General features: G+C 42.3%; 2 protein-coding genes across 2 annotated transcripts in view; both read left to right on the forward strand.

Moving 5' to 3' along the window:
* The first annotated feature begins 2076 nt into the window (after window positions 1-2076).
* The window catches only part of LOC124129543, a 35492-nt gene continuing 13277 nt past the window's right edge, over window positions 2077-24291 (forward strand). The window contains exon 1 of the mRNA XM_048388569.1: window positions 2077-2228. The gene's annotated coding sequence lies outside the window, so the exon portion shown is untranslated. The remainder of the gene's footprint in view (window positions 2229-24291) is intronic.
* Window positions 12980-19672, forward strand: LOC125374625 (mucin-22-like). Its single transcript, XM_048385626.1, has 2 exons — window positions 12980-13004; window positions 18510-19672. Exons 1-2 carry the CDS (start codon window positions 12980-12982, stop codon window positions 19670-19672), a joined length of 1188 nt encoding a protein of 395 aa, XP_048241583.1.

Below are 24291 nucleotides of genomic sequence, written 5' to 3' on the forward strand. Positions count from 1 at the left end.
AATTTGAATTATCTTGTACATTTTCATACAGTTAAGACGTGACTCATGTAACAGAACACGTCCCGCCTTTTCATCAAAAAATACTCTATATCAGGAAACATGGTGCTCGCCTGTCTATATCAGGAAACATGGCCCCGCCTCTTTATATCAGGAAACATGGTCCTGGTCTCACTATATCAGGAAACATGGCCCCGCCTCTTTATATCAGGAAACACATCACCGGTCTCTGCGTATCAGGAAACTTGGCCCCGCATCTCTATATCAGGAAACATGGCATCGCCTCTTTATATCAGGAAACATATCCCCTGTCTCTCTATATCAGGAAACATGCTGCTCGCCTCTCTTTATCAGGAAACATGTCACCGGTCTCTCAATATCAGGAAACATGGCATCGCCTCTCTATATCAGGAAACATGGCATCGCCTCTCTATATCAGGAAACATGCTGCTCGCCTCTCTATATCAGGAAACATGTCACCGGTCTCTCAATATCAGGGAACGTGGTCCCCGCCTCTCTGTATCATGTAACATGGTCCCCGCCTCTCTATAACAGGAAACATGGTCCCCGTCTGTCTGTATCAGGAAACATGGTCTCCGCATCTCTATATCAGAAAACATAACCCCGGTGTCTCTATATCAGGAAACAACCTTGTCCTTCATTGCTTTTAAACTGCCTAGAATATATTTTAGCAGTTTCATAACCTGCCATCTATCATTGCAATAATATTCAGCTAAATTTATTTTTCATAAAATTATATTATCGACTAAATTAGTATCAACAGTTTTTTCGGCAAGGTATGTTAAAGTTGTTTTGTAAACTGGAAACGCCTAATGCTGATATATACATATTGTTTGTAACGGCGGCTTGTCAGAAACATCCTACACAGGTAGAATAACGTGAAGATACTACATGAAGTGTCCAATCAATACCACCCAGAACCAGGCGCTGTATCACTGCCAGGGGAGTACCGACTGTCACCATCATCAGCTGGATGGCCCTCATCTTCCTCGTTAACATAACAGTAGAACCATCATGTGTGCTAAGTTATCATAAACCCAAGCATCTAACTGTCTCATTACATGCTGTAGTGACATTACATGGGAGGCATTGACACCTTACCCCAGGGTCACATGTCACTCACCCCCGGCCGAGGTGTGGCCGCAGCCATCTGGAACTCATCCATGCATAAGTTGAATCTTGACTCACACTCACGTGAACTTCTTGTTCAACTTTGTATCCAATTGTATCCTTGCCAATTGTGGCGTAGTACATAGTGACGTCATACGGCGACCAGGTTCGCCAAGAAAAGAACGATAAATACCCTCGAAGGAACAATACGTCAAATTAATGTATATGCTGACGTGTTTCGTTACTACGACTATTTAGAATACTGATTCCAATTGATCACCCAAGCCACCACTACACACATACGCATACACACACACGCACACACACACGCACACACACACAAACACAAAAAACAACAACACACAAACACACACATAAACACACACATACACACACAAACACACACACAAACACACATACATACACAAACACACAGAGACAGACATAAACACACACACGCACAAACACAGAAAAACACACAGGCACACCTAAACACGCACAAACACACACGCGCACACAAAATTTACTTACAAACGTACACGCACGGGCGCTCAAGCACACACACACACGCACACGCACACGCCTACGCACGTACGCACGTACGCACGTACGCACGCACACACACACACACACACAAGTTGTTTGACGTGTCTTAACATCAGTGGTTGTTAAGTCAAAAGTTTCTACCTATGTCTACAGCCGACATGTCTACCACGTGACTTCTCCGTGACACGGTACTGACGTTCACAGAATCGAAACTTGTCACGCCCATTTGTTCCTCAGTGTTTTATTTTATTCATCATTCCTCGACTCCGACGTCAAACGTCTCCCTGCCACGCCCACTGGCGACACCGTTTCATATATCCTTCAAGTCACCTCACTGCTACACCCAATCGATCCCGACCCCGCACTGTCTGCCCCGCCCCTCTCGGCGTCTCTGTCCACTCGTGTCGGGAAGTCCGCATTGATTACTCACACACAGCCAGCTCGCGCCCAGTGCACGCGCCACGCGCTCCATGCTGGTATAAAACCTGGACTTGTCAACTGGTCACGAGACTGACACACAGACAGATTTACCTGGTGGACGTTCGCACACTCAGGTAAGTCCAGCCCTGATTAATCTACATACATCATCAACTGTACCTATACCATTCCATACTTAATAATTGTGTGAAGCTTTCGAATCTGCAGTAGTAGTAGTAGTAGTAGTAGTAATAGTAGGAAAAGTAGTAGTAGTAGTAGTAGTAGTAGTAGTAGTAGTAGTAGTAGTAGTAGTAGTAGAAGTAGTAGTGAACACTCAGTGTCACTTTCATTTTCGATGAGGCATTGAATTCGGTGACTTTTGAGCTACTTTTATTATATTTGACCAAATCAGAACGATGAAATAAATAAATGTCCCGACGATATCAGAACTTAGATTAACTAAATGTGCCGATCTGAAATTGCTCTCAGGTTCTTTTTCTAACTTACATTTAGTGGTATTATTTTGGAAAGAAAGTTAAGCTATATTATTTTGATTGCCGAGACATGACACACGTATATTTTGGTGTTATTCTGGGTCAGAAAAGGTCCCCAGCAACCTATGCTGGTAAAGTGAGCTGAGTGAGTTTGGATTTACGCCGCCGCTTATAGCAATATCCCAGCAATATCACGGCGGGGGACACCAGAAATGGGCCTCACACATTGTACCCATGCCGGGAATCGAACCGTCTTCGGTGTGACGAGCGAACGCTTTTACCACCAGGCTAACCGACCGCCCCCTATGCTGGTATAAAAAAAGGACTTCATGCATCGGGTGGCCTGGTTGGGTGACATGTTTCATTGCGTTGCATCGTACTCCGACGGCATGGTTCGATGTACATGATATCAACCACTGGATTGTGTAGTCCAGACTCGAGTATTTATAGTACACTGTCACATTGCTGGATTGTCTTCAAGTTACTTGACTCGAGTTCTTGCGTTTATCGGTTCCACAAAACTAGGCTGTTTTTGTTTCTTTCTTTATTGTTTAACGCCGCACTCAGGAATAGTCCACCTATATGATGACGGTCTGCAAAATAATCGAGTCTGGACCAGGCAATCCAGTGATTGATGTCATGAGCATCGATCTACGCAATTGCGATACGAATACATGCATGAACCAAGTCAGCGAGACTGACAGCCCGATCCCGTTAGTCGCCTCTTACGACAAGCATTGCAATTGGTTGATGAAGTCCAGTTCAAACCCGCATCTTCAAGGGCAGCTTGGATGTAGGCACGTATCAATACCATCCAATATGAGACGTATGTGTAAATGTAAAAAAGACAAACACATCAATGTAAAACAAAACAGTCGTATCAAAGTTCCATGTAGGTTCAGAGATGCTATTTCAGCATTGACAACTAAAGCTGAGCACCGAATAACTATTTTTGTCATTTTTCATCAAACCTAACATACTATTGATCAAACGCTTTTTACACCATCATTATACAGTTCCATGTTAGCACTTTCTCATCTAAAGGTGACATCATCATTCATCATCTCATGCAGAAGAAGTGGATATAATACGTTTGATGATGTATGTGTGTCGCGTTCATATGAAATTAGTTGTCTCTATGCATTACGGTGTATTCTCGTCAACCAGCCTTGTTCTTTTTAACCAGTTTAAAACAATATTTCTCAATATAGTCGTATCATCTGTCACTTCTTGCAAATGCGTTACGTCCTTCTGGCTTTTGCCGACATCCATAGTTCCCGAAATTAATGGGCCTATGTTGACTGATCAGTTAACGCTCGTCGCCGCTAGGGTGCGCTCCTGTCACAGACAACGTATCGAATTTTTGGCATGTCGCTTTGATAGAAACTGTTTTAATTGGAAAAAAAATAGACAGATGTAGGAATTTCATAACAGATTGCGATTTTCTCTTTTCGTGGAACTGAAAAAAAAGAGTTTCACAATGTGCGCATGTGTCGTCATTAATTTTGTCGTGTTTCTTTGATTGGGATGAGAACAGTGTGGACTTGTGTGAGAGACAAGCTGGCTGTTTGATCTTCGAATAACTGATGTCGAAGCAATTATGAAAACGTGCAGCAATCGTGTAGTGGTATCATAAAGTGCTTACATGTTCGCCATGATCTCAAAACGAGATTGTCTGAGTAAGGGAGAAGTTTAAAAGTTGTATGATTGAAAATGATATTTCCTAGTTTCAATGAAGGTCAAGGTCGTGTTCAGGCAAACCTTATCGACTGCTCTGAGCTCATGGTGCCTATATGACGGTCATGGCAGTTATTAATTACAGATTAAAATTAAAAAATGCAGCAAAGAGGGTTTGGGTTGATCCTGGCACAGTCGGTCTGGTGAGGCTCATCATCAGCTCAGGACCTTTTCAGAGAATGTGAAGACTCCCAAACACTGCATCTTCCCGAGGCAAAAGAGTTAACTGATTTTAAAAGTCGAGTTTCCACCCTTGCCGAACTAGGCTGGAATTACTGGGCTCGATCGTAGCGCCACCAGTGGCTATTACGAGTTATGTCCTTTCTATGCCTTTCCTATTGACCAATCAGATTCAGCCTCTCGTATCACTTGCATTTGCTTCAAACAAAACGGTGGCGCCCAGTCAAGACCATCTGATTGATAATCAAGATCTATATTGTGATCAAACGAGTCTTATATCGCGAAGTGCATCAAATCACGTGAGCACCTTGATTAAAAGCATGAAAAGATTTAGAAAATATTTGTTGACAACGAGTTAGCGGTGCACATGCTTTGCAAATCCTGCAGTCGACCGACATCTGCATGACACTTTACGAACCGGATTTCGATTTCTGTGCGCGATTTTGATTGGACTATGCAAAGACTCGTTAGTCCAGCCAAAATGTAACTCCATAATTCCAGCCTAGTATGGCAAGGGTGGAAACTGGACTTTTATAGTCTGTTAACTCTCTTGCCTCGGGAAGGTGCCAACACTGCAGCCTTCTGCATAACCCAGATTGTCAGAAGGGCTGTATTCCTGGTAGCAAACCCGGGTACTCTCCCAATGTCAGTCAACAGATTGGGAGGTACCAAACCTAAGGCACCAAGAACAATAGGGGGTCGGACAACTTGGTACTTGGGATGTAAATGTGACATTTTGAAAGCGAGGTCTGCATATTTGCCATGTTTTTCCTGAATCTTTTGTGTATGGAATACAGATTTCGACTTAACGCAGCCAAAAGTAACATTGTGAAAATATCTTTCTTTGCCCTATCGCTTGAAATTTGATCGATTAGAAAAATTATCAAGATACAAACTAAAAAAAGGTCTGTGAACAATCTATAATATTGAAACAAATGCATTCTTTAGGAGAACATGTATATTGACTTTTGCCTCTGCCGACACCCAAAGCCTTACGTGAAATAAATTCATGAACCTGTTACTGTAAAATAAACTTTTGTAAAACTGCATTTTAAAGATAACAAAATCAGTATTTAACTTAACCAACCCAAGCATATTCATTATTAAATACTCATTCATCATAAACTATAAACGTTAATTGAGGAACACTGCCGCAAAAAAATCAATATACAGTAAACTACGGTTATAACGAACTCAAAGGGACTACTTATTTTCGTTCGTTATAACCGTAGTTCGTTATAAGCACATATACAACATAACTACAGCAAATAGTTGGGACCCAAAAAGTAAGTTCGTTTTATCCATCAGTTCGTTATAAGCGTGTTCGTTATAACCGTAGTTTACTGTATTAGAAAATGGAAACACGAACTGCAGACACATTTCCCCAACGAAACATGGAATAAATACCACATAATACTATACTGGGGTTTCAGGTTAGAGCTAGTCCCCAGCAACCTATGTTTGTCTTTAGAGGAGACTTAATGGTGGCGCAGTAAACACGACATAGCGGGCATCAAGTAAAAGAATGAGTTCGTGTGGTTTATCCACTTTACACAACATTCCAGCAATATTACGCCGGAAATGGGCTGCACATATTGTTACCATGTGAGGAATCGAACCCTGGCCTTCAGCGTGACGAGCAAACGCATTAACTATTAGGCTACTCCTACGCCCAAGAGAATTTCCGAATTTGAGTTTAGTTTGACAATATAACCTCAAGACATGTCCATTCCCCTTTTGCACAGTATTCCAAAGCACCATAAAAATCAGTACAAAGAGCGATGCATCTCATGTCTCAAAGATTAACCATAATCTGAGTACAAACACAGGACTGTCTTCATATTCACAGAAAGAAACTGACGAAAGTGGAATTAATATCACGAGGATTCTCAAAACCTCAAAGGATTTGCTTGAACTTTGTAGAAAAAAAACCGATGTTTAATTCCGTCAAAACATCAAAACATTTGCTTTTTCAACTGTGTTCACCACTGTCTCACACGAAAAACTGCAGGAAGTCCTTAATTCCTTGATCCATGGGACATGTGTCACTAAACTTGGTGACCATAGATATTGTTAAATTTCTATCGGAAAATGTTTAGGACAATTTGTCAGAACAGACAGCAAATGTCATCTGAAGTCTACTTTGAAAACAATATGGGGAAATGCTGCACTTTCTCACAGATCATATCTGTGTGAAATTTGCTAAATAGGTACATTTTTTACTGCGACTAGGGGGCATCCCCATTGGCACCAATCGTGCTCCCCTTCTGATTTGTTTCTTTATGTATATTAATTGGACTTTCTGCTCGGATTGGCAAAATCAAAGCAAGGGAATTTGGCCAGGAAGTCTAACTCCTTCTTCAGGTGAGTGAGTGAGTGAGTGAGTGAGTGAGTTGGGTTTAACGCCACTTTTTACACTATTCCAGTTATATCACGGCGTGTCAGCTTAATGTGGGAGGAAATCCCGAAGTGATGCAGGTCTCAGACCTTTACCACTTCGGTGAAACCCACGAGCACGGGTATGGTGCTGACAAACCTAGAAACATAATTTGGGCGAACTGGAATTCGAACCCACAATCATAGGTTTCTGGCGTGCCCAAGGGACGCAACTCTGCACAACGAATCGCGGCGCCTTAGACGATTGGGCCACCTGTGCCCCTCCCCCTCCTCCCCAACAGTCAACTTTCTCTATATGTCGAGATTTCAAGAGCGTCATGCAACTCATGCTTAGTTGTATCACAATGCTTACAGGTGAGGTGATTATTGCACTTATATAGCGACATGCATGTACATGTGTGTGTTTGTGTGGCTGCTTGATCGAACCCCGGACCTTTGGCTCTCCGGGCGGACGCTCTACCACTAGACCACGGAGGCGGTCACCATGCTTACAACGTTCAAAGCCTCAGTAAAGCTTTCAAAGAATTTATGGTAGACATTAGGACATTTCCAAATTTGACCAAAATGGGACCAATGACCAAACTTATATCCTGTGCAGTACCCTATTTCGACTTCGCATCAAAATATTCGGTGGGTAGGATACGGTCACCTTTTTGCGAACACCTGGTATCATTATTATTTGATTGATAATTATTCGTCGTTGTGATACACATGCTTGTGATATAGTAATTAAACCAAAAAACGGTATGGTACGATAGCAGGAACTCTGGTTATGATTATGGAAATGGTGGTGTTTTATTGCATATATTTTCAAAAAAGCCATTCGATTTGTTTAGTCTGGTGAAGGGAAACCCTCTTGACGTGAACTTGGATTATTGGACATTCAGCTTGATATACCGTCTCAACTACTTGATGCTGTGTCAGTGTGTACGTGCGGTCCTTCGGAATTCGTTGCCGTTGTTTAACCTTGGTTTACTCAAAAGAGGATGCTACCCGTGAAGATCCGGGGTAGGATAGGTATTCAGCAACCCATTCTTGCCATAAAGGCGACAATGCTTGTCGTAAGAGGCGACTAACGGGATCGGGTGGTCAGGTTCGCTGACTTGGTTGATACATGTCATCGCATCCCAATTGCCTAGATCGATGCTCATGATGTCAATCACTGGATTGCGTGGCCCAGGCTCGATTATTTACAGACCTCCTTCATATAGCTGTAATATTGCTGAATCCGGCGTAAAACAACAAACAACCAAACAAACAAATCAAAAGAAGATGTACCAACTGCCTCGTGTTAAACACGAGTCGGCACTCGACGCAGAGTCGCAATATGCGAGCCCTTTATTAGCATGACGAGTTTAAAACGGCAACATGAGAAAGAGGCATTCCGGCCCATGGTGTGAAAAGGACCCCTAAGCATGGCGTATTTGCTTTGTTCGTTTGTTTTCTTGTTGTTGCAAGCCTCAGCAATATTCCAGCTACACCACGCCAATCTGTGAATAATCGACTCGGCAAACAAACCTGTGAGTGATACTATGAGCAACGTCTCACGCAGTCGTCCCCTGCAACAAACACAAATATGTCATGTCATTCGTATTCAATCCCAGACACTATATTCATGTTTTGTATTCTGGTACATTCATACCACCCCTGTCGTCCACCCTGGGTGTCATGATCAGATGCTCAATGCCAGTTCTTGTTCTAAAAGTGCTGAAGCCTCCCAGTACCACGCTCACAGAGACGTCAGTAATCCGCTAGAGGAGAATCACACAACCGTTCAGGAAATAGTAGACATGTAATAGAAGTTCGTGCCTGAACATAACGTGGAAGTTGATATGTCCATCTGATTTGGCATAAACTGGAAGATTAATTGGGGTTTCAGCGACTGCTCGGGGACCAGCGTTACCTTACTCCCAGACTCCGGGGAAACAATGGGACACTTACTTCAGATTAGGACATAGAATACCGGAGCTTCATCTCATTTTGAGATGTTATTTTATGGTCCAGTAATCCCAACACAATGCGAAATAGTTAAATAGTCGGTTATTAAGATATCGAATGATGATCCCTTGGCTGGAATCAAGCATACTGTGTTTTCCTTGACGTCAGAAAATGACGTTAAACTGGCATTTACTCCGGTTGCGAGAAATTCAACAGTTTTGTATAATCTAGACGTCCTCATTTCTCATAGGTACATGATCCGTAGTCATGAAAGAAATAGGCTGTAGTGTAGCCCAATGGGTAAAGGGTTCGTTCGTCACGCTGATGACCCAGGTTCGTTTCCCGACATTGGTACATTGCGCGTGGCCCATCCTTGCCTTCTTCGTTGTATTGGTGGAGTGTTGCTGACATCTTAATAAAACCTTGCTCACTCACTCCACTATAAACTGCTGGAGGCTTGTCTGTTAATAACATACACAAATTTTGAATAAACGTAAAACATCAGGATGTTTTTCAGGAAGTCATATAAAAATAATCTACAAAATAATAGTTCAACCTATAACTAAAGGCAACCAATCCCTTTCCTTAATCATAAGAAGTCTCTCAACTTTAGTCAACCTTATGCCTTAGCAACTATCCGCAAATAATAAAAATACTTATTTACACCAAGTGAACATCAGTCCACCTAAGGGGCGGTGGGTAGCCTGGTGGTTAAAGCGTTCGCTCGTCACGCCGAAGACCCGGGTTCAATTCCCGACATGGGTACAATGTGTGAAGCTGAGGAGGATGGGGACTTGTACCTGAACGCTCTCGGGGAAACAATTTCGACACAGATAAAGGCCTTCTCGAGGACTCACTGGTTCAGCTTACATCAAGGCCTCCTCACACATGGCCTTGTGGCTAATTTGGTCGCGATACTTACATCATCAATTGTCTTTAAACCGCTCTGAAAGAGATTAAAACACAATAACATATCATCTGCCAGGCTCCGTCTGGTTAAGAGGTCTGCTGCTTTTCCCACGAGACGTGTCTAGACCTGGTGTTATACTGATTTCATGGCGCCCTTTCGTTATCGCCTAAGGACACGGACAGTCCCTATTTAATTCAACGCGATTTTTTACATTGTCCTTGGATTTAATTGTGTGGCTCACTGTGAGTTTGTTTAAAGGTAACACGACCAACGTCGGTAGAAATAGCTGTGATGATTTCAAAGGTTGGAAATGGCATCGAATGAACGTTCATTACACACAAGAAGTGGTTGGCTATGTCGACTCAAGGGCACAACTTACTGCAAGTCAGAGTCCTTTAGGTGTGTATTAAGTCATGATTGTAGGTTCGAATCCCGGATCGCCTTGGTTGTGTTTCAAGGTTTATCAACACCATACCCGTGCTCGTGGGTTTCACCAAAGTGGTAAATGTCAAAGACCTGCATCACTTTGGGCTTTCCTCCGACATCAAGGTGACACGCTGTGATTTAGCTGAAATATGGGTCACTGTGAAACCAATCTATTTCTGGAGTGACATCTAGTTCATAACATCGAATGACTTTCCAAAGTTTCAAGGTATATTTCGGGATGTGGATTGCGCCGGATTGCGTTGTCTTGTGGATTGTGCCTTGTGGATAATCCGTGTGATGTCTTGATCCTCTATTACCAAACTTTTGAAACAAGGTATTCTTGTTTAGAAAAAAAATATTTGGGAAATATTCAAGCTTTATATATTTTGAAATATTCGGAATAAACGCTATTTTTTTTTGGCCGAATGCGAGTTTGGAAACAACGCTTTAAAATCAATCACTTTCGATGAATGTCAATGGAAAATGATTTTTTTCGCTGCAGGTTTTTGGTGAAAAACTATATTCAAATAAATTTCGTATTTGAAAAGACAGTCACTGGGTCTACACAGCCTGGTCCCCTAGGTATGCTGCGCTTGCTCTGCGCCAGCGCAGCATACCCAGGGAACCAGGCTGTGGATCTACGAAACTTTAATTATGCTCTACCTCTGTGTAGTACCGGAACTCGGCATTTAGTCATTATTACCTTAACGACCTGCTAATAGCCAAATAACCCAATGTTTTTTCGAGAAATTATCGCAATCACCTGCCAGTCATCAACTTTTGAGTTTTAGTGAATCAATCATGCGGGTGTATCCTCTATGGAACGCTGTAATCGACATTCTCGCCTTTTCGACATTTCGCCTTCTCGCCAGCTTGATCTTTAGAAACAAGCTAAATGCGCAAACACACGAAAACGCAAGATTTGGCAGAATCTCGAGCATGTTGCACACTTTCTTTGTTTCCAAACGTCGAGATCGCGAGAATGTCGCTTAGAGTATACCATACTTTTCCCAGCATGCATCACTCGCCATTATGCACTAACGGTCAAAACCTATATGTGCTTGTTTGCTGCGGGATCAGAATCTTAGCACAGAAGCACTTTTTAGAACACCCAAACTGTACCGTTGTTGGGATGGGGTGAGGATGATCATGAAGACGTTTTAAAAAGGAATATGCAAATATCAAGTTTACAAAATGATATGCTGTGGGGGTTGCAATGGTCAACTTTCTGGAATCCTTTAAATCCATTTACTTACGGATGATTGGGTATTACATCCATGAAACTCGTCGAAACCCCATCAGATGCCAGATGCGATTGTCCGTCAGTGCTTCCCGTAACTAAAGGGCCCTGACCAAAGAAAGATTGTCACCCTAATGGGGATTTCGGGGCCGCTTAAATCCCACGGTTGACGGTGTAGATATGATTGCTTCAATGTGCGATTATACATTATTGTTCACTGATGGCGTCCGGCCTTGTTCATGCTATCGTCCACTGGATTGTCTGGTCGCGAATCGATAGATTTCGGGTAGCTGTGATGTGGATGGAAAATTGTTATCTAAAACAACCGTTATTAGCCCACCCCTCTAAAAAACGCTGTAAAAAACTGAAATACTTCCAGTGAGTGAGTATGGTTTTACGCCGCTTTTAGTAATATTTCTGCAATATTACGGCGGGGGACACCAGAAACTGGCTTCACACATTGTACCCATCTAGGGAATCGAACCCGGGCCTCCGGCGTGACGAGCGGACACTTTAACTACTATGTTTCCCCACTGCCCCTTAAGCTTAAATACTTCCATATGAAGCTGACATTCTATTTCTTCACACTGCTTTCAAACCGCCCTACTTTTGAGGTGTGCGAGTATTACTCACTCTCCGTCAGTTTTTCGAAAACAATTCATCCTTCAATATGCATTGAGAGTTTGGAACGTTCATATTACTCCGAGTACAGGCAACGTACGACTTTGATACCATGTATACAATAACTGATTTAAATAAAAGCCAAACAAAATACACGTCGCTATATAAGTGCAATAATCTTGGACGCGACGTTAAACCCAATTTCACCTCACCAAACAAAACAACATTTCAAGGACCATAAGAAATCTCAGCAAAAGGTCCTTAGTACAATTCCGACTATATTATGAGATTGTGTTAAGGAATCACTATAAAATAGAGTGAGTGAGTGGGCGAGTGAGTGAGTGAGTGAGTGAGTGAGTGAGTGAGTGAGTTTTTATTTGACTGGTACTGAAGATGCTTGGGGGGATGATAACTCCTTCAAAATAGTACTAAGAAAATAAAATTTAGAGTACTAATATTGTTCGAACTGTAAACCATTAATAGGACACTTATGACATATGACCTTTCAGCATTAGAAATGGACTTATCGTTAATGCCTGAAGTGAAATGGAGAGAAGTGGCGTGAAGCTTTTGCTCATTCGTGTTGATGTACGTACACGCGGAACATTACACCGTGCTACGGCTAATGGACTATATCACGCGGAGAGAATTAGTTATGTAATATCTGTGATGAGGACTCCGCATCACTGAATTCAATAATTCTTCAGCTCAAATCGATGTATCATTATAAGGCAGATCTCCTTGGCGGCTTCGCAGTAGAATCAGCCAAACAGATTGCGAGCATGGAGAGCTGATGAGAGTACCGTTTCAGCCAATGAACAATAGGATTGAGTTCCGCGCTCACAAGCCGCGGGACAATATGGTTTAACAATTTCCGAAGTGAATTTGAGAGGTGGATTTCTATATGGCGATGTGACATCAATTATCAGTGGTTTGTAACGCAGAATGAGAAAGCGGTGGAACCTGCTCCGTGAGTTGTGTTTTATGCTGTAGGGTTTCAGTTATAACGGTGCGTCATTTTGATGAAGGTGAGTGAGTGAGTGAGTGAGTGAGTGAGTGAGTGGTCGAGTGGGTGAGTGGGTGAGTGGGTGGGTGGGTGGGTGAGTGAGTGAGTGAGTGAGTGAGTGAGTTAGTGAGTGGGTGGGTGGGTGGGTGGGTGAGTGAGTGAGTGAGTGAGTGAGTGAGTGAGTGAGTGAGTGGGTGAGTGGGTGAGTGAGTGAGTGGCTTGGTGGGTTTTGAGTGAGTGAGTGAGTTTGGGTGACGGAGTGAGTGTGTGAGTGGTTGGGTGAGTGGCGGAGTGAGTGAGTGAGTGAGCGAGTGTTGTAAACTGGGATACAGTGATGTGACACCCCGGGCCATTCAGTCATCTCTTACAAGCATAGGTTACTTGGGACCTATAGTCTCACCCGGATACCCCGCGAGGGAATGGTAGAATGAATTGGACTATGTGCTGCAATCTTATTGCTTGAAAAACGTTGCTAAAAGACATTAAATCATAGCTATGTTTCGGATCTTTTAGGGTTTGCTAACGTCTTAAATTTCAAATGAAACTTCCAGGTGTTCAAGTGTGTGTTCATTGTCTTTCCTGCATTCTGATTAGCTGAAATGGTCACGTGTTATTAGATTCATTTGACAACAAAGCGGACTACTTTTATCACAACGGAATGTCGAGGAATCCCAATTACAGTCGCCGGAATTCCCTTTCTGCTCTCCTGTATCATCATGCCTAGTAACATTTCGGTATATTTTTTGGTATCAAACATATCAACAACAAAACAATACCGCCGTCTTCCTCACTCACTGCAGATACAACGGCATCGTACAATCTCAATTTCACAAATTTCATGCTTTCAAGTTTCATAAATAACTCGTATTTTTGCAACAATGTCTCCCCTGGAATGTTTGAATATGACGGTTAGTGCTCTTGTCATTTGAAACCAACCTGATCTATTTGTTCTGATTCGTTCAAGTTCTACTTCTCGTCCCTTGTCTTGAATGACAGGTCTTATGAACTTTGTTTGATGTTACTCTCCACTGATTGGCTAGTGACTTTGTGGGCGTGTCAAGTTGTGTGCATAAATTGATCACTTTTGATTCATGTCACGCTACAGCATGTATTCAAACATCTAGAATGTTTATCAATCTCGTCGAATTTGTCTGCTTTGATTTATAGATTGTTTTTGATTAAATTATTGTTGACAACACTTGTTTTCATTGTGGAATTTAATTATAAGGATTTTGACAGTGTATTTTGTCCGGTTAAATGAGGTATGATTCAACAAATCGATGTGCAAAGTTTGGTTAGAAGTTTTTGCAAAGCATTTCACAACCTCTAACGAATAATCGAGCATTCTCTTTCAACGAAGATTTCAAAGAGCATCACGAGACTCTTGTTCAGAATCTGTTCGATCAAGGTTACAACATTCAAGGCCTGAGTTTAGCTTGCAAAACGTTTTATGTTAGACACGTTGAGGACAGTGCTAAACTGATGTCCGATGCAATTCCTATTTTCCAGTACCATATGTTCCCATGTATTTTTTTCAGGTGAACAATTGACTTGTCTTTGCATGTGTTTGTGACAGTTGCCACCGGTGTGGCAGGATACGCTCTCTTTTTTTATGAACACTTGGTATAACAACTATTTAATAGTAATTCATAAACACATGGATTATTCATAATGGACTATTATGTTTATAGAAATATTTTCGTCGCTTTTATTCCCATGCAATCTGTTATAATTTCTTTATGATTCCGTTGTATTCCGTCGCAAAACAATACACATGTATCACCTGTAATAAACGGAAGAGTTACATTTTATTCCTCAGCCTGTCAATAAGAGTGATATTACAGTAGCTCTCGCCTTTGGTGTCTACATTTCAGAACGTTTGACGTACAATGGAACATGTTCTTTCTACGAAGATTTCAAAGTGCGTAAAATGACTCTTGTGAGGTCAGGGTTACACTATTCAAGGCCTCAGGAAAGCTTTTAAAAAGTGTTATGGTAGACATGTGGAGGACATTTCCAAATTTGAAGCGGCAGTAACAAATATGATGTCCGAAGCAATTCCCTTTTTTGACTTGTACCATATGTTCCTGATTTTTTAGGTGAATAATTGACTTGCCTTTCCATGTGTTTGTGACGGGTTCCACCGGTGGAGCAGGATACGGTCACCTTTTCGCGAACACCTTTTGTTATCACCATCTGATAGTGATTCATAAACACGTGCTTATGAAATAGTCGGAATCGTAAATGGACTCTGTTCTTAGCAAAGATTTCTTCTGATCATGGAAAGGGTTTTGTTGCTTTTATCTTTTGGAACACGAGTAAAAACTGTGTGACACACATCTTACAGTTGCTTGTACGTTTCTCGGTAGTCTGTGTCTCGATATGTGGTGTGCGTAATGGTAGCTTCCATCCTCGACGATACAGGTTATAATACCCCAATTCAAGTATGATAAACACCTGGGCCCACTTGCACAATGCGATCTTAGTGCTACGACTATTGTAAGTCAATGTTAAAGTTTGGGAGTTACGATCATCTTAGCGCTAAGATCGCTTTGTGCAAGTGGCCCAGGACCCAGTCACCACCATAGCTTTACTTCAGAAGTGGCGTCACTGTCTCCATCTCGCTTTTCACTCACCTAGCACGGAGGGATGGGGGTAGCCAAGTGGTTAAAAGGTTCGCTCGTCAAGTCGGGTTCGATTCCCTACATGGCTGCAATAATTTTCCCGAGGCAAGCGTGTCCACTAGCCTATATCAAAGCCTAGTTTCTACCCTTGCCACATCAAGGCCACTTTCCTGGCTCGACTCTAGCGCCGCCTCGCGTAGATCAAGAGTTGTGCCCCTTGTAATGAAAACGCGACATCCAATCAAATCGCTGTTCGTATCTCGTACAGCTTCACAAAGATGGCGACGACCATAAGAGAGGACCCAGTCGATCAGATAACGTACACATTCGCGATTTCATCCCTGACACAAAAAAATAGGCAATCGTTTGGAGGGGTTTAAAGATGACATATTCGTGTCAACAAAGACAGGCAGCGGTAAATCACTTTCAGACAGAGGTGTACTAGTCGTGGATGTTGATTTTGTGAAACATTCTCTGATTGGACTATCGATATGTGAGATAGTCCAATCATCTTAGCTCAGGAAAGTGGGCTTGATGTGGCAAGGGTGGAAACAAGACTTTGATAAAAGGCTAGTGGACGCTCTTGCCTCAGGAAGATGGGGAACAATGGGGGAAGTCCCCTTCTGGTGTCCCTCGGTGTGATGTTGGTGAAATATTGCTAAACATTTAGCAACCATTCTAACCATTCTCACACACTCACCTATCACAGCATTACCGATGAACGTAATTTGACTGGATGATTATATTTGGCCTCGCAACATTCGAAACAGGCTTAGCATGAAGGTATGGTAGCGTATCTATCACAGTTCATCAGTTCAAAACTAACAGAGCTACAGATAAGCAGCGTATTTGCGTAAAATACCCCCAAAATATTCAAAACCGAATTACTTTCAATTACATTGTGTACAGAAAAGCATGCATTAAATGAAAAACTTAAAAGTATAACAGCACGCGTACATACCCAATTAATATTTTTCAGCATGCGTACAAAGAGGCTAATTTCCGAAACTTACAATTTACTTTCCGAGTCAAGCCTATATTGTTAGAACAGTTATCATGGTTATATGCATCTAAAGCAATTTTTTCATTTTTTTTTTAAATCTTAAAATGTTCACTCTTTTGGGAAAAAAGACCAAAAGAGTGATGAATAGATGAGTGCAAACATATTGGTTGCCATATGAAAAATGTAATAACCCAATTAAAATAGAAACCCTAGAGTAAAAACGCAATTGCTCAAAAAGTTACATGGAATTCTGAAACTACTTGGTGAGCTTTGAAACATGCACAAACGTAATCACGACCGATCTCCCCACGTCGTCACGGGGGAAGTAAGACGCGTACGGAGTCTGTAGTGACGCAGAAAGCTGTCGCGGACGTCGATTCTGCAGTCTGCTTCCAGGTGAGGCTCTATTTGAGACATCTGGTCTAGTCACGTGGTCCCAGGAGAAGTGTTTCTCAGGCCTCTCTCCTCGCCGACGCCGGAAGACTATGTCAAGGCGTACAGATGGTTCAATGTTGTCATAAGACCTCTTAACATACATCAGATACTCCTTGTCCCCCACAAGCCGATTGTAGCTGGTATTCAGGTTTGAATATAGGATCAGATATTAGTAGCAGGCGAAACACAACTCTGGTAGTATTGATGATGGTTGTAGTGGTAGTAGGCGTCGTAATAGGAGTGGTAGTAGTAGCAGTAGTAGTGGTAGTAGTAATAGTAGAACTTAAAGTAGTAGAAGTAGTAGTAGTAACAGCAGCAGCAGCAGTAGCAGTAGTAGTAGTAGTAGTAGTAGTAGTAGTAGTAGTAGTAGTAGTGGTGGTAGTGGTAGTAGTAGTAGTTATAGTAAAATTCAAAGTAGAAGTAGCAGTAGTAATAATAGATTATTCTTTTGTGAAGCTTTCGAATCTGCAGTAGGAGTAGTAGTAGTAGTAGTGGCAGCAGCAGTAGCAGTAGTAGTAGTCTTAATAGGAGTGGTAGTAGTAGTAGTTATAGTAAAACTAAAAGGAGTAGTAGTAATAATACATTATTCTTTTGTGAAGTCTTCGAATCTGTAGTAGTAGTAGTAGTAGTAGTAGTAGTAGTAGTAGTAGTAGTAGTAGTAGTAGTAGTAGTAGTAGTAGTTATATGCTTGTTTGTCTTGCCTCGACTCCACCTCACAGCAAACAAAAACACTGCTATATATCACAGGCAGATGTAAAGACTCAAAGTTCTTGCGCTTAACAATCAACATAATTCTTACAAAAAGTTTATAAACCAAGATGACACAGCGCCATCCATCCCACAGGATTACACACAACTGCTAGATACTTACATGTCCCGGCGCCCTGACCCCATGCTGTTCTCAGATATTTATGTCCCCCATTCTGCTGTGAGCTAATTACAAAGATGAATTTATTATTCTCGCAAGACAAATTATTCCCTATGCCTATCGAAGATAAAAGAGTTTTGTCTTGGGATATATTAAGACGAAATGATTAGTTTTGTAAGCTGTATATATTCGTTCGTGAATATGTGAATAGGAATTTAGAATTATCATAGAAATGGGTTATTGAGAAGTGGGACGCCTAGACTAACTGATCCAGCTATATTTTGGAACTGACATTAGGATGACTAGACTCCATTTTGTGTACACGATCTCTTTATTTGGAGCCAACAATTTCATTATTAAGAAGGCGGTTGGTTAGCTTAGTGGTAAAATCGTTCGCTCGTCATGCCGAATGCCCGGGTTCGATTCCCAAATGGGAACTACTTGAAGCTCAGTTGCTCTGAATCCCCCAAATATTTTGCTAAAAGCGGCGTAAACCCAAAATCAGTAGACAGTATGGTTCCACAGGTCCAAAACTGCAGCTACTGTAGGACATCGAGCAGGAAGTGAAACTGCAGCTACTGTAGGACATCGAGCAGGGAGTGAAACTGCAGCTACTGTGGGACATCGAGCAGGAAATGAAACTGCAGCTACTGTAGGACATCGAGCAGGGAGTGAAACTGCAGCTGCTGAAGGACATCGAGCAGGAAGTGAAACTGCAGCTACAGTGGGACATCGAGCAGGAAGTGAAACTACAGCCACTGTAGGACATCGAGCAGGGAGTGAAACTGCAGCTACTGTAGGACATCGAGCAGGAAGTGAAACTGCAGCTACTGTGGGACATCGAGCAGGAGGTGAAACTGCAGCTACTGTAGGACATCGAGCAGGAAGTGAAACTGCAGCTACTGTAGGACATCGAGCAGGAAGTGAAACTGCAGCTACTGTAGGACATCGAGCAGGAGGTGAAACTGCAGCTACTGTAGGACATCGAGCAGGAAGTGAAACTGCAGCTACTGTAGGACATCGAGCAGGAAGTGAAACTGCAGCTACTGTAGGACATCGAGCAGGAGGTGAAACTACAGCTACTGTAGGACATCGAGCAGGAAGTGAAACTGCAGCTACTGTAGGACATCGAGCAGGAGGTGAAACTACAGCTACTGTAGGACATCGAGCAGGAGGTGAAACTGCAGCTGCTGTAGGACATCGAGCAGGAGGTGAAACTACAGCTACTGTAGGACATCGAGCAGGAGGTGAAACTGCAGCTACTGTAGGACATCGAGCAGGAAGTGAAACTACAGCTACTGTAGGACATCGAGCAGGAGGTGAAACTACAGCTACTGTAGGACATCGAGCAGGAGGTGAAACTGCAGCTACTGTAGGACATCGAGCAGGAAGTGAAACTGCAGCTACTGTAGGACATCGAGCAGGGACTGAAACTACAGCTACTGTGGGACATCGAGCAGGAGGTGAAACTACAGCTACTGTAGGACATCGAGCAGGAGGTGAAACTGCAGCTACTGTAGGACATCGAGCAGGAAGTGAAACTACAGCTACTGTAGGACATCGAGCAGGGACTGAAACTACAGCTACTGTGGGACATCGAGCAGGAGGTGAAACTACAGTTACTGTAGGACAAGGAGCAAGAAGTGAAACTGCAGCTACTGTAGGACAAGGAGCAAGAAGTGAAGCTGCAGCTACTGTATGACAAGGAGCCAGAAGTGAAACGACAGTTACTGTAGGACATCGAGCAGGGAGTGAAACTACAGCTACTGTAGGACATCGAGCAGGAGGCTAAACTACAGTTACTGTGGAGCATAGTATCGAGAAGGAGACAAAAGGTCACCGACCGGTCAATACTCTGGGTGAAGCACATTTTTCTGTCACTGCACTCTTTGAAAGGAGACACATAATAACTGTATTTATTCTCCCACACCAACTGAGCGGGATTAGTAAGATATGTAGCACATGGCTGTGACACCTTTGTGGACTGCACTACCACAAGCTTCTAAGTCAAGCCAAGAGCTTCTGATATGTAGTTCTGATTGAGAAAGAGGCTAGAGAGCAAGGTGCAAATAAGGAAGAGAATTTATGGATGTCAACTTCTTTATATGAGAAACACAACGTTTCGGAGTATGTACTTACTTCTTCATCACTTCTAAATGCCTTTCAAAGACTTGCAAATGGCACAGTTCATTTATACACAACTCTGCAAATGTGGTGGCGACTGTGATCGTATTTAATTTTCACCAACCCCAAAAACATCAAAGATGTACAGCATATTTCAAAACTGATATTATTAATACCATACTATAAATAATAATAAATGCTGTTCTTAGAGTATTTTGTTTTTGACCCTATGAGTATAAAATATTGGTAGATATAAGTCATAAAGAAATGCCGAAGAATAAAAAAATGTATATTTTGTCACAATCATATTCTATACAGATGCGCCGTTGAGTAAATACATGTTTATTTTTCTTAATATGTTAAGGTGTCATTCCTCCATGGCGGCCATATTGGTGGTGGCTATATGGGATGTTTTTGAGTGGCCCCATATCTTACCCACATCATAACCCGTAACTATAGCAAGTTTAATGGGGTTTTTTTACAGATGAGGCCGTTACACTAGTCTCTTTTATTTCTTGTTCAGGCGGGTAAATTAGGTAAATTGGTTGATTGACCATTATTGAACGATATCAGATCATCAAATTCCTTTGCTTTGATGTTGCCAATCCGAGAAGAAATTCCGATTCATTAAGAAACCGATTAGCAAGAAGATGCGCACAATTCGTCCCCAAGGGGATGTCAAGCAACTTCCTTTCTGTGAAATATGTTTGAGTCACAATATTGACGTGACGAGAAGATGACGTCATATGAAGCACTATAACGTCATGATGTCCTACCGGGCCGACGAACTTTTATCTGTATTTGCAAAACAACGACTGGCCAATCAGATAGTTAGATTTCATACGAGAAATGATATAACGTATTACTCGGCTGAATGTATGTCATCGAACTTTGCTCATGCTATCAACCAGTGGTTCGTCTGACTCCTTATTTATTTATGAGACAGTGATATAGGCCGTCGTGATATAGTTAGAATATTCCAGATTGTAACAGAAATGAACACTAAACAATCACTCAGAATCAATATGCTGGCGTTATTATCGTATAGAAAGTAAATACACAAACACTTTATGATTATTGTATTCAAGGTGAGGTGAGGTGAAATGGGGTTTAACGTCGCGTCCAAGATTATTGCACTTATATAGCGACGTGCATGTACGTGTGTGTGTTTGTGTGGCTGCTTGTACTAGTCCGGACTGATGCCGATTTATAGTGCTAGCTCACTGAGATACCATGCCGCAGTTTAACATGAATACCCCACTCAGACACAGTATACTGACACCGAGCCGACCAGTCCTTGTTTTAGCCCCTTAATGCCGAGCGCCAGACAGGGTAACAACAGGTACCATCTTTTAAAGTCTTTTGGTATGACGCGGCCGGGGCCGGGGATCGAACCCCGGACGTTCCGCTCTCCGGGCGGACGCTCTACCACTAGACCACGGTGGCGGTCTATTGTATTCAAGAAAAATACACGATAAAGCATAGCTAAATGAGCCGTCGATATTACGATTGATGCAATGTGCATGTATGCAGCAAGCACAATCCTTACGTGGCTTCAGAGCCGCGTCACCAATCAGCATTGTACGCGGTTTCTCCTATTGATACATCTGAGCTTTAAGTCGTCTTCTGAGGTCTGATTTGATCTGCATATATACGGCTGTTCGTGTCATGTTGAAATTGTCGCTACTCAGACTCGGACGAGTCCCTAACACAATATATCCAGCTAATAGGCTCACTAAACAGGACCCCAGAGACCATCAGATGGTGGCAAGTAGACGACTTACCCAGGGGTAAATGTGTGCAATAATGAACAAGGGTGTATTAATCTGCTGTGTAGTGGGTGGGTCTGTCTCAGTGGTATGCCGGTCGGAGGTAATGCACTTTCGAATTTAGCACTGGGGGCGTGTAGTTAGGAGGTCAGTTTGTGTGATGCGGGCGTGTTGATGTGTTGAGAAGATGGCGGTCAATAGGATGACAGGACTGTAGCGAGAGGATCAGCTATGTAGGGGTGATAGAGTGGTCTAGATGATAGCGAGCAGACAGTCAAAAGCGCCAGTCTAGCAAGCACCAGGTGCTGAGTTCGAATCCCGCTAGTGACCGGGTTGTTATTCAGCCATGGGACCAACAATGTTTACAGGTCTTTACAGTGTTGTCACTACCTTTAGTGTATAGTAAATACATCCTGTGCACTCAAAATATACACTGGTCTGGGAACAAATAAAACCGCATTTGAGAAGATACTAGTACCTGGATACCTCCGATATGTAAATGTATAAAGCAATATAATAATAATAATAATAATATAGGTATGTAGAGAAGATCAGATGTGTAGGGTGGTAGGTGGAAGTCAAGATGATATTGGTATGTTGAGAAGATCAGATATGAAGGGTGGTGGAGTGATTGGTGGAAGTCAAGATGATATTGGTATGTTGAGAAGATCAGATATGAAGGGTGGTGGAGTGATTGGTGGAAGTCAAGATGATATTGGTATGTTGAGAAGATCAGATATGAAGGGTGGTGGAGTGATTGGTGGAAGTCAAGATGATATTGGTATGTTGAGAAGATCAGATATGAAGGGTGGTGGAGTGATTGGTGGAAGTCAAGATGATATTGGTATGTTGAGAAGATCAGATATGAAGGGTGGTGGAGTGATTGGTGGAAGTCAAGATGATATTGGTATGCTGAGAGGATGCGAAATGTTAAATGAATATACTGATAGCAATATAGAGAAAGTATGGGATGGATAGAGTGGCAGGTGGTCAGGTTGACAGGTTGTGATGAATGGTCGATAGAGTAGTAGATCGGCGTGTTGATAAAGGTTGGGAAGATGAGATGTATGGTCGATAGAGTAGTAGGTGGGCGTGTTGATAAAGGTTGGGAAGATGAGATGTATGGTCGATAGAGTAGTAGGTGGGCGTGTTGATAAAGGTTGGGAAGATGAGATGTATGGTCGATAGAGTAGTAGGTGGGCGTGTTGATAAAGGTTGGGAAGATGAGATGTATGGTCGATAGAGTAGTAGATGGGCGTGTTGATAAAGATGGGAAGATGAGATGTATGGTCGATAGAGTAGTAGATGGGCGTGTTGATAAAGGTTGGGAAGATGAGATGTATGGTCGATAGAGTAGTAGGTGGGCGTGTTGATAAAGGTTGGGAAGATGAGATGTATGGTCGATAGAGTAGTAGATGGGCGTGTTGATAAAGGTTGGGAAGATGAGATGTATGGTCGATAGAGTAGTAGATGGGCGTGTTGATAAAGATGGGAAGATGAAATGTATGGTCGATAGAGTAGTAGATGGGCGTGTTGATAAAGGTTGGGAAGATGAGATGTATGGTCGATAGAGTAGCAGATGGGCGTGTTGATAAAGGTTGTGAAGATGAGATGAATGGTCGATAGAGTAGTAGATGGGCGTGTTGATAAAGGTTGTGAAGATGAGATGAATGGTCGATAGAGTAGTAGATGGGCGTGTTAATAAAGGTTGAGAAGATGAGATGAATGGTCGATAGAGTAGTAGATGGGCGTGTGATGAAGATGAGATGAATGCAAAAGTTAATTATGACATTACTGTTGCTCGACCAGTACTTCTAATGCTACAGGAGCATTTGAATCCACATGTCTTCTGAGCGATATTCTGTGAACGGTGTTAAGACATTCGACTCAGAATATCAGCACCATCACCCTACATAAGTTCTGGTTCCACCTGTCTAATCATCTCGTCGCATTAACCAGTGTCCAGGTAATATCCAATTCGCGAACACCTGGTGTTAATTTTCATAAGAGAGGGATTTATCGCCGCTTATTTGTAATAACCCAACAATACCACGAGAGGGGGACAACAGAAATTGGCCTCTCACATTGTGCCCATGGGGATTCAAAAGCGAACTCCGGCATGGCAAGCCAACACTTTACCCACAAGGTCAACCCTCCGTGGACCTTAGTAGTTGATCCATGTCTTCCTTGGCGTATGTAATTTACGCCGCTATTAGCTGTATACGGACAGAAGGCAAAATGTTACAGCACAAGCCTATACTTGATAACTTCAGATGTATACGCACTTCGAGCTACTATGTCTCGTACTGTTAGTATCATTAAGTAAAGTCGATAAACTGTAATCCTTCATTTATCATGTTCATTACATTCAAGAATTATTCCCAAATGCCGACCTGCAATATACTACGCATTCATCTAAAGCTGTTAT

Source organism: Haliotis rufescens, unplaced genomic scaffold (assembly GCF_023055435.1).
Source record: "Haliotis rufescens isolate VD_foot unplaced genomic scaffold, xgHalRufe1.0.p SCAF_10, whole genome shotgun sequence".
Lineage (NCBI taxonomy): Eukaryota > Metazoa > Mollusca > Gastropoda > Lepetellida > Haliotidae > Haliotis > Haliotis rufescens.